The 18844-nt window shown below is 38.4% G+C and overlaps 1 protein-coding gene across 2 annotated transcripts in view; it reads right to left on the bottom strand.

Moving 5' to 3' along the window:
- Positions 1–18844, bottom strand: part of large1 (LARGE xylosyl- and glucuronyltransferase 1) — a 154122-nt gene that overhangs the window by 50364 nt on the left and 84914 nt on the right. For both annotated transcript variants that reach the window (XM_044186216.1, XM_044186217.1), the window contains 2 exons: positions 15815–15938; positions 15393–15564 (listed from right to left, as the gene is read on the bottom strand). In XM_044186216.1, coding sequence (XP_044042151.1) covers positions 15393–15564; positions 15815–15938 — 296 coding nt within the window. The remainder of the gene's footprint in view (positions 1–15392; positions 15565–15814; positions 15939–18844) is intronic.

An 18844-nucleotide genomic window follows, 5' to 3' on the forward strand; every position in this document is an offset into this window, starting at 1 on the left:
GACTACATGGGCAACCCACCATAAATTTTCAAGTTGTTAGTGACAAACAATGGTCACTACCCACAAATGCAATGGTATACTTGGCTATTAGGTGATAAGATAAAATTCTTTGTAACTTTGTTTGCAAATGTGGTATACAAATTAAGTTTATTTCAGTTCTTTAAAGCTGCATTGACTGAAATTTTTGGCCCCTTGGGGGAAGCAGAACAAACTGATAACACTTGTTGTTACAGTTAAGTATGTCAGCAAGCAGTTGCCTATTTACCATCCATTAGACATAGGACAACATTATCATTCATTTAAGGCCATGTTTGTACCCACCTGAATGTAAGTTGAATATTCACTCTCTTTAAGCTCTGTTTTTTATAATTAATTGCTAATTAGAATAAGAATCATTATCTTGCTATTTAGCTGCTATATGCTCCACTATGTTCACCAGCTAGTCTCTAACTAGATCTGTCTGCTGTTTGGTGCTGGATGGGTATTGTACACTGGGTTTATCAGAGCTTTTTCACTGAAAAAATGGTTGCCCACTGCTGCTGGAAATGAGATTGATGAGAGTGGAATTTACGGGCCGAAAAAGCAAAACAATGACATAAAAATGGCTAAAATGCTCTGTAGAGCTGAGGGGAACTGTAGAGTTGGTGATAATTCTCTGTGGGTTTGTCACTACAAGCATCATCTTTCACATTACACACAGTCATTTCATACATTCTTAATATTTTTTTAAACTTTTTTTTATACTTTTAACCATCCGGCAGAGTTTTAAACCAAAAGAAACCATTAAACAGTACTCCTTTCCCAATGATCATCAATGGCATTATTTATGTTCCAGAGTAGCAAGATGAACAAAGAAACATGACCGATGTTATTCTAAAATAAAATGCTTTGTTAACACATTAAGCTTGCCATGCCCACCTTTCTTACAAAAATCTTCACTAAATCCAAACATCCACAATGAGAAAAACTAATGATCATCTGACCATGAAGCCTTAAGCATCAGCTTTCTCAAAACAGTCAGATACTGGGTTTCCAAGTCAGAAAGCCACGGCAGGCAAGAAAAAGGAAACAAAATCAATACAGCTTTACTCTGTTTCAACAAAATGAAGGAAAAGAAGGAACAATTCTGGTTTAGAATAACATCTTAAAGAAAATATCCCATCGAAATAAGTTGATTCTTCATACTTCTCTAAATTCAAACAAAGCAGTCAGCCACAGCCACTGCATCAGCATTTTTTAATCTTAAAAACAGATTAATTCACATTACACTTTTTAGTTGCTATTGATCTTGTAATTTACAGAGCCCCTAAAGGATTAAAGCCAATACCTGCTATTTAGCTATTGCAGTCTGGTTAGAATGTATTACAGAGTTGGACATAATAGTATGTATGCATGTCCAGCAAAGCAAAGTCCTCACACAGCAAACCTAAGGCCATCCACAATCTATTTCCCAGCATGCAGGCAGCTGAGGGGGGAGTGAGCAGTCCTTGCTTCCTGACAGTGGTGCTCATACATACTAAAGATGGATGCCAAGGTCAGCAGGCCCAACCTACAGTCTTCACTCCACCGTTTCACTCTCCTACTGCACCTCAAATGGAGCACTGACTAACAACCTTATCAGGAGATACATTCAACAAATGACAACTGAGAAACCTCTTAAAGTGATTATGTAACAACTTGTTCATGTGGAGGTTGTTTTCTATTTGTGCATGGTCCAAACTGGGGGTGGGCCATAAGTGGAATTGTATTGTGATTGATTCTTTGCAGTAAACATTAATTTGATTATTTTATGTTATTTTACAGTGTGATATACTGTATATACTGGACTAAGCCAAATATAAGATGATACTTTTTTCAGGAAATTATATGAAAAAGTGGGGGTGGTACTATATTCGAGGACTTGCATTATGGATTGTTTGTAACTTTATTGTTGCTAAGCAAGAAAGTTTCTTAAAGTCAGTTTATAGTGTATCTTTTAGTCAGCTTAAGTAAGCCCTAAAAGTGTTTAGTTAGCACAGGAGTTTCTGATGGCTTGTATAATGTGTTTTTCTGCCTCAAAGGAAAGAAATTCCCAAGGAGTGAAAAAAAATCCAAAGTGTCTCCTGACGTCTTTACTACAGAAACAGACTGAATGTGATGATTCATCCATCCATGAATTCATTTATGTTTTGTTTTAATGAAAGTATTTCATGTTTGACTGAGTGAGAAAAAAAAGCTACAGAGATGAGGACTATCTTATCCTTGAACTAACAGTATCTCAGGAAAGCTTTCTCAATATAACTAGTTTGAAAGTGTTTAGTATCTTCAATAAAATCCGTTTTTCCAAAAACAGGAGGGGTGGGTCATTTTATAATCAAGGTTCATCTTATATTCGGGCCAATACGGATTATCAATCAGAAAAATATTTTATTAATATCATGATATTGAATTCACCCATAGGGTGGCCCTAGGCCATACCCTTATATTTCACTGTTATATATATATATATATATACACACATATATATATATATATATATATATATATATATATATATATATATATATATATATATATATATATATATATATATATATATATACATAAATATATATATGATGATCATGATATTGAATTAAATGTTTCAGATCATTAAACAAATTTAAATATTAGTCAAAGATAACAAGGTAAACACAAAATGCAGTTTTTAAATGAAGGTTGTTATTATTAAGGGAAAACAAAATCCAAACCTACATGGCCCTGTGTGAAAAAGCAATTGCCCCCTAAACTTAATAACTGGTTGGGCCACACTTAGCAGCAACAACTGCAATCAGCATTTGTGATAACTTGCAATGAGTCTTCTACAGCGCTGTGGAGGAATTTTGGCCCACTCATCTTTCAGAACTGTTGTAATTCAGCCACATTGGAGGATTTTCGAGCATGAACTGCCTTTTTAAGGTCATGCCACAGCATCTCAATAGGATTCAGGTCAGGACTTTGACTAGGCCACTCCAAAGTCTTCATTTTGTTCTTTTGTTCAGAAATGTTGAGGATATCGTTGAAAGAAAACCTTACCATGGGAATTAACAGTGAGGAAAATACTTTCGGGCAGCGGGTCCTCGGTTCTCCAATGGGACTGCTGCTCACAGCGTCTTATAGCGCCTCGGTGAGGTTAATATTGGAGTGAGTAGTAGTTGAGTAGTTGCTCTGAGTGTCTAATATTGCTGCGGATGGTTTTACATTGGAGTTAATTTAAATCCCAGTGCGTCTCATATAGACGCTGAAGAATACCTTGTGCGTCTGTATGAGACGCCAAGGGGCGTGACAAAATGTTGGTGCCATCTAGTTCCATCATATTCGAGAGAAGTCAGACATCTCAGTGTAAGAAACAACCAACAAGCAACTGACTGAATGGGTAAATATGTTATTTCTTAATAGGTTTGTATAGAAAGTGGGTTTTGGAAAAGCTGAGATATTTCAGTGCTGCAGTTTTACACAGCTGTTACTTAATGGTGCCTTAGTCTTTATGGTGTCAACAGTCTTTGGTGGCTCTGACCTCCATTGGCTCATGGTTAATCTACCTAAAGAAAAGAGAGCCAACACATGTGCCTGTAGCTTTGATGAGGGTGCTTACAACTGTCTCTCAATAAACCCTTGCAACATTACCTGGAGACTGGCCGGAGTACTGCCTTTAGGACGAGTAGTAGCACAGATATCAGTACTTTAATTTATTATATCAGTAGCAATTCTTTTGAAAATAAAAGGAAATGTTTCAATGCTGCAGAGGCTGTAGTGTTCATTTCACCACACAATATGAAAGTGTTGGACAGTCATACTAAAAATTTTACTTTTTAACAATGGAGCTAAAAGTTAAGAAGCTGGGAAGCATGAATGTGAGTTAGAGTTGATATTTAGATATCCTTAAGGTGGCACAAAAGGAAAGCTTATTGGAATGTCTGAAATGGAAAGGGATCATATTCTGTGGAGCTTAAATTAGCTTTAAAAGAGAGGGAAAGCCAGAGAATTCTTCAGTTCTACCTCACATACACCTCTCAATTGGCTATCTTTTTACATGCTACTCAACTGTCATGCCTGAGATCTGTAAATCTGTGATATGCTCTGTTTGTAGCTCAAGGTTTGATTTGACCTGAGCTGAGGCTCACAGGCTCATGCTGCATAATGGCAAGCTGTGTAATGTTTTACTTCCAATGTACCACAGTACAGTGCAACGCCTACCCACCACCAGGTAGAAGCATTTTTTTTAAATCCTCACATTCTGTGCACTAATGGCATTTTAACATTAAGGTAGTCTGAGAAACTGACATCAGTCAGATCAGTCAGTTGGTTTTAATTGTTATGTGCATGTTGTCTTTACACTGTATCTGTCTTACTGTACATAATGAAAAAGGAGAGAAGACGATGAGGGTTCTGAATTTCCAACACAAACTTCAGGTGTTGCTACGCTAACTCAAGACGTAACAAATTGTAAAATCTTGACCCTATCCACTATGCAAAAGGATGATTTCAACAAATTAAGTTCTCTTGTGAAATTGCATTTCAGGAAAATGAAATGTTAAGGTCCAATTCATCAGTTTCATCAGATCCAAATATAAAAGTAGACCAGAATGAATTGGGCTTTTGGCTCTTGCGTTTATGTATGAAGTCTCCTTTCAGTTGAAGTTCAGATATTTTGTTTTCTCATCTCAAAAAGTTAGACTACTAAGTGATGCTGGAGTTTTGAAACTGCTGATCATCTAAGACAGTACCTGGTTAAATAAATTATATACTGTAGTTGCAGTATACATAACTTCTCCTTGAACAAGAATGTTCTGTGGGGTAGATCTTTAGTTAAAACTGTGCTGAGGCACTAACAGCTTATTTAGTAGAAGGTGAGGTACAGTACTATATGTGACCTTCTCTTGAATGAGTTTAGCCACCAGGAAAAGACAAGGAATAGCGTGAAGGAATAGCTCCCATTTGCAGGATTGTTGGGTCTGAGGCTGTAGGATGGCTTACAATCCCAGTGTCAGTGTACAGGGCTCTTTCCAGCTCAACCAGCTCAAACTTCATCACACCAGTGATGTGCAATTATTGCTTATGTCAATCAAAATGATATCAAGCCAAGTCCCTGTTCACTGATCAGGTTCTGTTTCCCTTTGCCTGCCTATAACTCTGTTGTTTCTGCCTCCATTGCTGTTGTCTCTCACATGAATGCAGAATATTGTTGGTAAATGGTAGATAACAAAGATAAAACAATGAAGGTAGAAGCTATAAGATAAGCTGTAAAAATGGGTTTCTTTGAAACCATTGTCAACGTGTCATCAGCTCTTAAAGGGTGATATTTAACTACTGTATGTGATCACACCAGAAGATTTGAGGAACAGAAGTGGCTGGCAGCCTTTCATTTCAATGAGCCTTCGTGATGAGAAGCAGCAGCAGTCGCCATGGCAGCACCAAGGACTGAACTGCCACTGCCCAGAACGACGACTTGATTTCAAACTAAGGTTAAATTTAATTATCCACAACATGCTGATGCAGCTACCAATTTCAGATAAGGATTTGATTTTCTTCCCACTGTAATCTATACATGATTAGATGCAGAATTGGTTGTTTCTGCTGTTGTTGCACCAGTTTGAGCCATTGTTTCACTATGAAGGGAAAAAAGTACAGTCAGTTTCAACTTTGATCTGATTTGATCGTTTGTCAGTGATCTTTCAAAGCACAACCAGTAAGTAATTACTTTACGAGACGACAGGGTTTTATGTACCTTCTCCTTTACAGGGGCTCATCTGGCTCCAGGCTCCAAGTTTTCATTCACAATTATGGACTCAACGCTGGTGGTGTGATAAGGTGATATTCATTGTGAACTGATCCTTGAAATAACATTCTGGCTCCACCCAATACAACTAAAGACTCAAAAGTCTCCCAGTGGTGTGACCTGGGGAAGTTGAGAAAGTTTCAACTTTCTACAAATGTCCTCTGACGCATGGGAGCAACAACCTGGTGACAACCAATTACGTTCATTTTGATTCACTTAAAAAACAAAATGGAGGAAAAACTGATTGTCGAGTGGACAGCTTCCCAATTCTCTATGACAGAAGTTTAACAAGCTACCGGAGCTCTCATAAGAGAAACCATGCATGAAATCATGTTGCTCGAAAATGAACTACTTCAGCAGCAGGTGCACTACTTTGTTGTGCACCGATATAGTAGCAATAGGATATACTGCCCAATCAGAGTTGAGTATGTAAATGCTCAACTGTCACAGCGCTTACTACGGCCAAAAGCTTCAGGCTTCTAAGAAGCATGAGACAGACTGCCACATTGAGTCTGTATGTGTGGACAGGAGGTTACACTTTGTGCCATTTTTTGTATGTTGCCATGGTAACCCCCTTTTTATTGCCATCTTATTGAAATGCCCATACCATCCTAGCATCTGGTAGTATAAAGGATACAATAAATAAAATTTCGTGTACCTTACACCAGGGATTTAGTACTTCCATGAAGTAAAGGGAACTCACAAAAGACAGAAGGGGGAAAAAAAGCGTGTTCTTTTAATTTGAGAGCATGACTTATTGATTTCAGTTCAGATTTTGTAATGTTTCCCTCAAAACCCTGCCCTCACACTCAAATAGCCCCTGCTTGCACTTAAGTTGCATTTCCAGTCAAAGTACCCAGAACTTTTATCCCCAGGAACTACTTTTCAAGGAACTAAAAGTTCTATTTATCTATCTGTAACCTATGCACGCTCACCTGTTTTAAATACTGAGCTTACCTGTGTATAATGGTAAAATTGAGAGCCACTACTTCCTCAGAGCGTTGTAAATATTAGAATATGTTAACACAAGCATAAGCATTATGTGTCTTTTTACATATGTGGTAGTATATTCTTGTTTTCAGATACAAGAACTGCCACTATACACACGTTTAGTTAGAAAGCTCTCAGATTTCTCCTCTGCTCTTGGATTTTTTGTGCAATAACCCTTTCAAAATCCCCCAACCAATAGAATGTCAGGTGTAGTGTTGACCAATGAAATGATTCCTGCCTCGTTGCGGGTGAGTTACTTCTTAGTCCAATACGGGCGGTTGCTCTTTAACTGGGTACATCCACTCCCGCCCTCCACGTCTTTATAATATATATACATCCCTTGCTTTCTTTACAACTTTTGGAATAAAAGTACAGTTATTACATATAACAGTACCCATACTTTTTACTATGATAGCTAAATACTGTATAGGGAATCTATGAAGGTATGTCACACCGTGTTGAATTTTGGGTGATATTTACGCCCCCATTTGTGAGGATCCTGCTGCTGTTTTCCTCAGGTAAAAACTGCTAACATATGTGCATATATACACACATACACATATATACATACACATATTTACATATATACATATACATATACACATATATACACATATACATACACATAAACATATACATATATACATACACACACACACATATATACAAACATATATACTGTATATACACACAGACATATATATACATACACATATATACACATATACATATATAGATACATACATACATACATACATACATACATACACATCTATACAAACACATATACACACACATATATACACACATATATATTTATTTTACATATATGCATATATACACATATATACATATACACACACACACATACACACACATATATATATATATATGCATAGCTCTGTGACCTGACATCCCTATCCTTCAAAATTATTCATGTGATTGTTTCCTCATCTGTCACTGCTATGCTTAAGATATGGTTAGGTTTATGCACAAAACTACTGATGGTTGTATATGAATGAATAGAGGTGAGTGTCAGTGTTTGAGGAATATAAGAACCATGTTGATGAGCCTTAGTACTGTCAAAAATTACACTGATAGTGTAGTGCAACCTGAAAAAAGTTCAAAGGATAATAATATCCTCGGAAAGCATAAGTCACACTGCTATGACTCCAAGAAGAAGTAACAATGTTAACGCAAATTGCGGCAATCAGGCGCTAAGGGTTTTAAGGGTTTGCCTCCATGAGCTCTTCTACTTGGTACACATCCTCGCAGGCCTCAAATTTGTCAAAATGGTGAGGGTCTAGGATTGTACTCCATACCATCAGATTATAGAAAAGCCCTACGATAAAAGTGAGTCTTAAGAAGAGATTTAAAGAAGGATACTGTGTTCTTGTCACTCGATTCTTCTCGACTTGTCACTAAAGGTGACAGAAGGTGAAGATCTCAGGCAGGGAGTTCCACAGCTGAGGGGCCTGGACAGCAAAAGCACAGTCAGCTTTAGTGACAAGTCGAGATTTTGGAACCATTAGTAGGCCCCTGCCGGAGGAGCTCAAGCAGCGATCAGGCTCCTAGGGGGAGGGCAAATCACAGAAATAGGCAGGAGCCAGACCATTCAAGCTTTAAAAGCAAGAAGTACAATCTTAAACTTAAAACTCACAGGTAACTATTGAAGGGCAGCAAGGATCAGTGTAATGTGATCACTTCTTTTAGTATGTGTTAAAAGGCTGGCAGCAGCTTTTTGTATCAGCTGCAGTCTTTGGATGTTTCGCCTGCTGATACCAGAATAAAGTGCATTGCAATAGTCAAGTCTGGAAGAGATAAAAGCATGGATGACCTTCCCTACGTCTGCAGAGTAAAGGAAAGACCTGATCTTGGTTAGCTGTCTGATTTGGCCCAGGGGTAGCATGTATATAGTAAACAGGTGTGGAACCAAAATAGATCCTTGGGCAACTCCACAAAATAGAGGAGCACTACAGAGAAGGACCTGTTCGACAGATAGGAGATTAACCAATCTAGAGCCAAATCACTGATGCCAACATAGGTCTAGGTCAGACGGTTGATTAAGATATCATGGTCTACTTTGTCAAAGGCTGAGTTGAGGTCAAAGAGAATTAAAATGGAGTACAAGCCAGTGTCAGCTGCAAGCACTGAATTAGAGCAGTCTCAGTGCTGTGTCTGTCATCTGTGGGTTGACTGATCGATTTCATTTTAGTGGGTTAATGTTGAAGGTGGGCATGAGTCAACATCAAGCTAAATTCAGTGTTAAAGTGCTGCTGAATCTCTACTATTTTATTATAGAAATAATTTTTTCACATCTCTTTGGAGTGGATTCAACTGGCTGGCTAGGCGTGGGACCAATGACATAATTCATAGTATTAAAAAGGATTCTAGGATTGTGAAAAATAATTGTTCCTTGCTTCTTTGATTTTACACTGATAAGTGTACATTAGGTCAGACATTAGGTCATTTAGAGAAGCAAGGCACTGAGTTTATCCATTTTCTAATTCCGCTCTGTCTTCCTGCATTGTCTCTTTAAGCTCCTCAATTCTTTATTTAACCATGGCAAAGAAGAATGTAGCACATGGCTCCTAAAACTACTTGTGGTTAGGGTTATGCTGTAAATCAATACAAGTTAGCATAGATTACAATTATACTGGACCAAAATCAGAGGATACCAGATTCAAATAGGAGGCAGAAAAGGCTATTTGCAATATTCAATGACCACACAAGACAAAGAGTTATGAACTGGTACTGTTATAGTTTGAGGTTTTTCACTTCCTGTTTTATTTTGTAGTGTTCTCCTTCCCTTGTGTGTCTTGTGGTTTTACTTCCCGTCTTTGTTTACTTTCCCTCCAGTTTTGAGTTTTGGCCTCTCCTTGATTGTTTGCACCTGTGTCTTGTTGTCTCACCTCCCCTAGGGTATTTAGTCCGGGTCTCTTTCTTTGTTCATTGTTGGATCATTGTGTTCCTGTGGTGCCATTAGGTGGGTTTGTTTTTGTTGTACCTTGTTCCTGTGCCCAGTTCCTGGAATTTCTTCCCTGAGTTTATTTGTATGGATTCTTTGTCTCCCTTTGACTGTGTCTGGATTTTGGACTTTACACTCAGCATGCTCCCTGTCAGATTTGTTTAGCCTTGTCGGACTCTTTGCTTGGTTTCTACCATTGCCAGCCGGTAACCCGTTTCCTATTCCTGGACCTGTATCTGCCTACTTGCCCGTTACCTGTTTGTTGCCTGTCTGCCTATCGGTCTGTAAGCTACTTCACCCCAATAAACACTGTAGCCATCCGGCTACTTCATCCTCATAACGCTTCTTGGTGATCTGCATTTGGGTCCACATGCTACACCCCATATGACAGGTACCTTCTAATTTATGAAAATAGATTACCATAGATTAGGGTATATAGTTCAATTCCATAAAGATACCTGTTTAAATTCAATAATAAATTATTTCTTTTGCCACTCTTTGGGCTTTAAACTACTTCTTAGTTCTTTTCAACTACTTTTCTTTCTGACTGGGTACACCCTAATATAGGTAAATCAGAATCAGAAATACTTTATTGATCCCCGAGGGGAAACTGTTTTGCTATAGCAGCTCACTATCACGTCAGTGCACACACGAATAGAAGTACTAAGCAAAAATATATATAATACAGGTCAGAAAATAAAGTACCAAGTGGGTATAAGTATATAATAAGTGTAGTACAAAGTGGGTTTACCGGTTGATGATAATATTGTATAAAGAAATAGTGCATGAACTGCCAAGTTAAGTGTAGCTTATTTATAATGAGACAGAGGATATTGCACAGCAGTAATAGAGGTATGAATCAATATCAATAAATAGGGAATTTTAAATTGAAAAGGGGTATATTGCACAGGAGTAATTTGGACTCTCAATTTTCAACATTACCTCTTTACAACTCACTTTAACCTTACAATAAATCAATATTCACTATCAGCAATAACAATCACCGTAACTAGAACACATTAATACATCTTATCAATAATATGAATACTCAATCCCTCCACATGCACAGGAAGCGTGGTTGAAGAAGAATAGAGGTAAGTGTCTTTCCCAAGTCAATTAAAAAAATAAGGTGTAAAGTCAGAGTCTGGGATCTGGGGTTTTGCAAGTGATGCTGGGAGTGTAATAGTAGTGCTGGCCTTGTGCAGTTGTTTATCCTACCGCCATGGCAGGAGAAGGATAAGGTTGGCAGTTGTGGGCTCTGGCTCTTTGATCCAGGAATCTTCAATCCATGGATGTGCTTTCTCATCTCTCTCCTCGCTCCGTCTGTCACTTTCAGCAGGTATTTCTACCTCCAGAGCTGCAGAGACTGGATCTGTGGTTGTCGGCCACCTGCTGCCCCTGTGTTCCTGCTACTACAGTTATTGGCTTTGTTACTATTTTTATTGTCATTATTATTCCTATGACTATCATTCCTATTATTACTCCATTAATATTACCACTACCATTACATTATTGTTTTAAAATTCTAGGTGGAATTTGCATTATATGAGGCAACATGGCAGCGGCAGGTGACTGCCCACCATTGAGTCTGGTTTAATAGTCAATGAGAACATAGGATAAGTGTGTCTGTAGGTAAAGGATGAGCATCTTATCCCAGTTACTCAGTACTTCAGCTGGCTTTAAGATACACTCTTTCAGACTGATGGTCAATAACAGCTGGTGGGATGGTAATGGAGTGACCAAAGACTGAACGAACCTGAAGGTACTTATAACTGTAAGTAACTGTACTAGTAATAACTGAGAGAACGCTGATGGTTTAGGGACCCTACTAACTAAGGTTGTCAGAATTAGATCATTTATGGTAAGAAGACATTGGAATGCCCATTACTCTCAATTCATGAAGATGTTAGAGAATGAGAGGGGTTAAAAGGTAAAGGGCAAATTATATTTCCCTTATCTGCAGCCTGTGGAATATACATTTTGTCAGCTGCTTGTGTCTGTGAGCATCTTTGTGGGCAACTGCACACATAACAGTGTGGAGTGTACATGCCTACAAGTACACCAACAGTACATACGCTGGTAAAGCACAATGGAAAGTCGCCATTTTGTTTCTACTGCACATGTGTGGTATGCATCTGCAAACACCTAATGTAGTATGTAAAGAACTTGTGCGAATACCCCTTCTGTCCATGTCTGTTTTGGAACTTATGACAGGCCTTACTGTGTGTTCATGCAGAACGCAAAGTGAATTTTAGAGCTAGCACGACTGCATACAAAACCAATGGAAAGACACGATTGTACATATTTGCCAGGAGCAGAACAAATAGATGCGATTAGATGCGTCTGCGCAAGTTGAATATTTTTCAACCTGAGTGAAAAATTTGCACATATCCTGGGGCTTTATGAATCTACTTCATAAAATGTACAGGGACGAGAAGAAAAAGGAGGGAGGCTGGAGGGAAATTACAGAAATAACTGGAGTTTCTGCTGAGTTTTGAGAGCAGTCAGAGGCTAAGCTGAATACAAACACATACACAGGCAGACTTCACACACACATACACACAGTTGGTGCCTCTGTTGCTGTTTGGGGCAAATCAACACAGATTGTGTAAACGGTCCAGTGGTTAAATTCAAGTGCATGATGTGATTTTTGCTTTTCTTTCTGTCTGAACAAAACTTTACAGCTCTGTTGAATTGTAACAATTACTACATAATGGAGATGATGAGAATCCCACCCCATCTTAAGACCAGGACAGACACTGCAACATCAATAGGGACCACCAGAAGAATGCCAGTGAGACTCCCTTCTGTTGCTGGACTGAACATCTAACCAGAGTGTTCAAGTCCCAAGGAGTCAGCCCTTACCACAAACCATTCAACACCTTAAGATCCCTGCTGGTACACCCAAGACAGGATCCCACTGAGGGGAAGACTAGAGTGGTGTATGACATCATATGTGACAGCTGTAGGGAACACTACATCAGTGAAGCAAGGACCCTGGACAAGAGAGTGAATGAACAGATCAAGGAGGACATTCACATCTAACACCAGAGACCATCTTTAAACAGAGACAGGAGTTACCATTTCCACCATTTATCATGTAATGAAAATTCCATACGTAGATCATGTGATAAGAACCGATCCTTCTCCATTATAACTGCCCACTGATGAAGACTGTGAGATGCAGTTGAAGGCTCCAGAAAAAGCTAGTAAGTCGATGTTGAATAAAGTTCGGTAACAGTTTATTTGAAGGGGGTGCATAAGACTGACATGACACTGTCGTAACCATGACATGACACCTGTCTGAACCGAACACAACCTTGTGGTGGCCAGTTTGACAGGGAATACAGTACCGAGGTGGTTTTCTTGCACGTATGCATATGACAGTATAATGTCATGTTAACACATAAAGCTAAATAGTTTCTTTACATTTTATAATTAGGCCTGCTATCGCATGTTAATGTTAATAATTAGTTAATGTCAAGTTGTCATAACAAAGACATTTTTGTCTTGGTTAATGTCAAGTTGTCATAACAAAAACATTGTTGTCTTGGTTAATGTCAAGATGTCATAACAAAGACATCTCAAACAATGTCAACTTTGCATTTAAAGTGACATAATTGACCTTCATGTTCATGTCATGTCATGGTTATGATGGTGTCATGTCAGTTTTATGCACAACCCTTCAAATAAAGTGTTAACTAAAGTTCTTAAACTTCTATGCATTTCCAAAGTCAAGAATGAACTTTCATGCTCAGGAACTGTATTGTTTTGGATCAATCTGTGGTAATATTGTTGTTAAACTAATTGAAATGAGAAACTTGGGACTTAAAAATGCTCTGATGAAATTGAGAAGCGTTGTCAGAGAATAAAGCCTAGGTCACACCGGATAATTTTAGCAACAATTATAGGCTTAAATGAGGGTAGTACTTCCAACCACCAACTAATATATTCAAAACCAAAAACAATGTTTGTTTAAAAGCTAACAGTTTTGAATATAATCAAAATCAAAATATAATCAAAACAGTTTGAGAGTGAGACAATGGAGACAAAGGATGATGAAAAGTTGAGGAAGTAGTGTTGGTACATGAAAGACAGTTAGTGAGGGAGAGAGAGAAGCTCCCAGCATTACCGGAGCAGGAAAGATCAAGAAAGGCTGCTTATTGCAGGATGGAGAAGACTCCAATATTCTGCCTCTCAGAAACACACAGCACTTTCAGGCTACTTTTTAAAGCAACTCAACTGCCACTGTTAATGGCCACTGTTAGCACAATGCTGTAAATTCATCCTCATTTAATCTATCTATACAAGTACAGTCCATTTACCATGGTAATAAATTATTGAATCTTGAGAGTAGCTGGTGAGTATGACGTGACTGTTGTTGTACTGATGGAATTAATCCTGTGGAAATGTAAACTTTGCTGAATTTACCATGTGAGTACAGGTAATTCTACCCCCTGTCAATGATTTTATTACCTGGCCTTAATTAGGAACTGACTTTTATTTGTTAATGCTGGCCACTATTATTTCAGACTTGGCTATGATTAAATACTGGTATTTATTTCAGAATTTACAGTAATTTCGAACAAAGACAAAGTCCCTAGTGATCTCACTTATGCATAGATTTTGGTTGCCGCGGGTAGGACAGTTTGTGGTTACTGTATGTAAAGTCCTTGATGACGTATCAATACATGCTTTCTTTGAATACATTAACGTTTTATCATCCCTCGGATGCTGGTGGCTTATATGAGCTTGATAAAGTTAATGACCAGATAAAATTAGAGCTGTGCTGGCTAAATCATGACACTGTATCTCTTAACCATCTTTATAAGCTTGCCTATCAGCTGGTAATTTGAGGAAAGCCAAAGCCTGAGAGTAACACTTATTGAGTGTGTCTTAGTGGAGTGTTGTAATGCTTTAAACATAATGGGGCTAGACAGTTCAGCCAGACTGGACAGCAAAGGGAGTGTGTGCCATTGCTGCATTGGAGTCAACTGCTAATTAAGATTGATCCAAACCCCTGCTGGCTGTGCTGCACTACAGGACAGCACTACCCATAAATCTTTAAAGTGACTCACCATCGCCTTTCTTCCCTACCTCCTAGGGATATACTCACAAGACTTTGTGTCCTAGTGCCTGCACACTTCCTGCCTGTCCTGCAGGAAGTTTAATTTACAGCACACACACTGTAGTTTATGATAAGATGGAGAGCTACTCATCCAGACCTCTTCCAGCTGATCCCAACATATTGACGCAACAAGGGCAATCCTACATGGTGAGTCATGGTGGTGATTTTCTCCACATGATTGATGAATCAGCCAGGAGAACGTGAGCATATATGCAGAAAGAATGACACATGCCTTGGGGTTAAGTGTCCAGCAAAGATCTACATGCTATTTCAAAAGATTTCCACAAGATAAAACCAAAGGTTTATGGGAAACAGTGAAACCTGTAATTTGCTTAAATTAAATTGGTAATTTTTGAAAACACTGATTATCAGCACAAAATGACAATCATCAGTTTCGAGACAAAACTACTAGTAACTGCCTTTACAAAGCCATAGTGGTCAAACCTTGATAAAATATTCATGTACATACAGTCAAGTTACACAGAGTTAGAAAATAGGAACTGTGTTACCTTTGAACTTGTGGAAGACAGCCCAGAGTTCAGCGATGTCAGTGGCAAATGTGATGTCTGTGTCCAGGACGATGACTCTCTGCAGGTCAGACAGCAGTGTTTTAGTGAGCACCAGCTTCATCAGGCCGTAGATTCCAGAGTAATGTTTGTTGGGGATCCAAGACACCTCAGACTGAAACACCACACCAAAGCAGAGTTGGGATCATTTTCTGTTAAATTGACTGAATTTTAAAAATATGTAGTTTATATAACAGCATCCTTTAAAGATGATTTACAGAGCTCATCATTTCTCCAAAGAATTAAAGAAGGTGGCAGTCAGATCATTAAGCACTACAGGATAGTAAGTGAAGTTGAATGCATCTCTGAGTATTCCTGAGGGAAGCTGGGAGTTATTGAGGTGAAGAGGAGTAGGTGTTCTTCACCTTTAGCTCATCTGCGTCATAGAAGTCGACTCTGACAGCAGGAACCATCCAGGTATGGAACAGAGAGGACAGGATCTGCTGAGCAATGGAGTCTGTGATGAAATGGAAATGTAGTGGGTTCCGCCTGTTGGCACACACACAAACACACATACCCAAACTTGAATAAGTTCTATGTTCTTTCACAGCAACATCCTGCTTCAAATGTACTATGTAAAAGTTCACACTGCCCAGGTACTGTAAAATTTGCCTTTTGACTAAATCTGACATATTTACCATATTGATGTTAATTGATTTGTATGGTTATAAACATAAATAAAGTCAAGTCACTCTATCAAGCCAGAAATTACCATAAAATAAGCAACATTTGGCTATATCCATCCAACTCGTCATTTTGCATTTTTAAATGTTACTGAACACGCACAAATATCTGGGATTCAACAGATGGCTTAATAAATGACTAGCCAAATAGGAATGTTTACATTATACATAATGATTTACATACAACCAGCCAATCAGTCTCATACTTTTTTTTTTTGGTAAGACATAAAAACAGTGTTAAAACCCTGGACAGATTTTGTCCTCGCAGTGCAGAGTCAAACCAAAATTGTATCCAACTAACAAGTATTGTGTGTATCCAAATCCTGATATATTTTATTCCTCCACTGTTGTCCGAAAACTATTAAAAACACATCACAGTGAGCCACACCCGTTGCACTGGGTGACATGTTCCTTCATTACCATGAATACACACACTGTAGTTTATTTTGACTCATACACTGTCCTGCTGCCCCAAATAAGGTAGGGAAGTCAGAAAGTACTGAGAGATGGATTAACATATTGCTGGATTTGGTCTTTTCATGGAATTTGTTAAGAAGAAAAATATAGAACAGTGACAGTATTTTTCATTGCAAGAGTACTGCAGTTATCTTTCATGAAAATTGGAAGACTTTTAAGAAACAGGTAAAAAATGATGATCCAAAGATCAAAACCCATGCAGTGATAGCTGAGATATCCTGACTTGTAGTCCCCAATGTGGGTCATGCTCCAAAAACACTGGATCCTACATTTCCCTTTATGCAACTTTATATCGTCTTCTCTCAAACACCCACAACTGTCCAAATTCATGCGCCCAGTTTGTAACACAGGCCTTCTGTTAATAATGTGTAGTGTGATGTCATTTGAGTAATTTTCTCAAACTTGGCAAAGCTCTTCACAGCCTCAGATGACATAATGCAAAAGGTTTCACAGGATGAGTAGTACTCTCCATGACAAGTAAATTGACTTTGACTAGGGCTGGGTATCAAATACTCTTTTGGTACAGACCAAAATGTGCCCATAGTAGTATCAAAAACTGTCATGTTCCAAAAGCTGGCATTACATGCCTGGTCAGAGTTATAGTTTAATTTACTTATTGTCTGAACAGATAGCTCCTGATTTAAATTGGGATTTTGCCAATTTTAGACAGAAATTTTATTTAGGCAAAATTCTTACATAGCTGTTTGAGTTCAGACACAATTCAACAATTGAGAACTTTATCCTCTTTTGTGAAAATATAAAGGGTCTTGTAGAAGATCATTTACATTCCTCAAGGTATGGTTATCAAAAAAAGTACTTTTTTTTGTATCAGTTCCAAAACTCAGGTTTGGCCATAGTAATGAAAATGTTTAATTGAGGGCCAGCTTGTAACATTGGTGGAGTACCCCTATAAGATACCAAGTATGATGGCCACACAGACATATTCCACTCTACTCCCATTCCTTTCCAATGTTCTTTGTTTCGATTTTCAAGAAGCAACATTCTCATTTAACAATCATATTAATCAATCATATGCTCATGGTATTTTCACAGGAACTTCAGGACCAAACCCCTACTCTACATCTACAGTTCCATCTGCTCATAAAGCCTGTGTGATGTGATTGAAAGCTCCAGAAAAAGGCAGTAATTGGACCTTGAGTAGAGATTGTTTAGTCAACTTCAAGTATATAGTTTGGGGATGAGTGTATGCAGTCAGCCCTGAGGCTGGTAAAGTAGACACAGCAAAGTGAAGGAGATGATTCATCAGACAGGATGACCAAAGCTTCATCAAAGAGAAGCCTATACACTCTGTATCATCAGTTCACAAATATAGAAGAGGGGGGATGTGAAAAATAGATATTTAGGACTTCCAAATCAGGTCAAGAGATAGTGACACTGAGCTGAGGATGTGAGCACCCTGGGGTGTCTTGTACTGAATGACTTTGGGAATGAATATGTCAGCTGCACTTGCTCAATAAGTACCGGGGGCTGGAAGCTGTCAAAATATATTGGAACTCTGGTTCCATACAAGTTGTCAGCATTAGCAGTACAAATATAAAGGATCTTCACATCCTCTGGACAAACAGCAACAAGCCTTTCACTGGATGCTTGGGATTATGCTGATGCTGAAGCAAATATGTCAAGTACATGCTGATTATCAGAGTTGTGCCCATGATAATCATCTAATCTCCATAATGCAATATTGTTATCTAGACTTTCAGAGTGGACACAGATACAGATTCATTGTGCTCCCATCTGCTCAGAGATGAGTGAAGGATTGTCCTGAACCTGACCATTCACCGTCATGTAAAGAGGAAGTTACTTACACCATGTGTAGAGTAGGGAAGCACCGATCCAACTTTTTCTCTTCCAATACAGATTACCAATACCCAAAGTCAGTGGCTGTACCCTAAAAACAATCTCTCATGGGATTGTGTTGTTATAATACATCAACCTCAGTCTTTACCATATCTTGACCTGAATGCAGACACACTTTCACGTTCAACTTGTCTAAAATATGTAACATGAACAACTCCTTATTGGGATCTACTATTATTACGAACAATTTCAAATTTACAAATGGTGCTGAACATTCATAAATATGTCATTTGATGGAGTTTCCAACAAGAAATGTTAAGAGCCATTTCATACAGAGGCCTGTGACGGTTTGACATTGTAAACTGAAACTCAACCCCTCAACGGATACTCTGGACATCATCAATGACTCCTAAAACT

The sequence above is a fragment of the Siniperca chuatsi genome, linkage group LG23, assembly GCF_020085105.1.
Source record: "Siniperca chuatsi isolate FFG_IHB_CAS linkage group LG23, ASM2008510v1, whole genome shotgun sequence".
Taxonomy (NCBI): Eukaryota; Metazoa; Chordata; class Actinopteri; order Centrarchiformes; family Sinipercidae; genus Siniperca; species Siniperca chuatsi.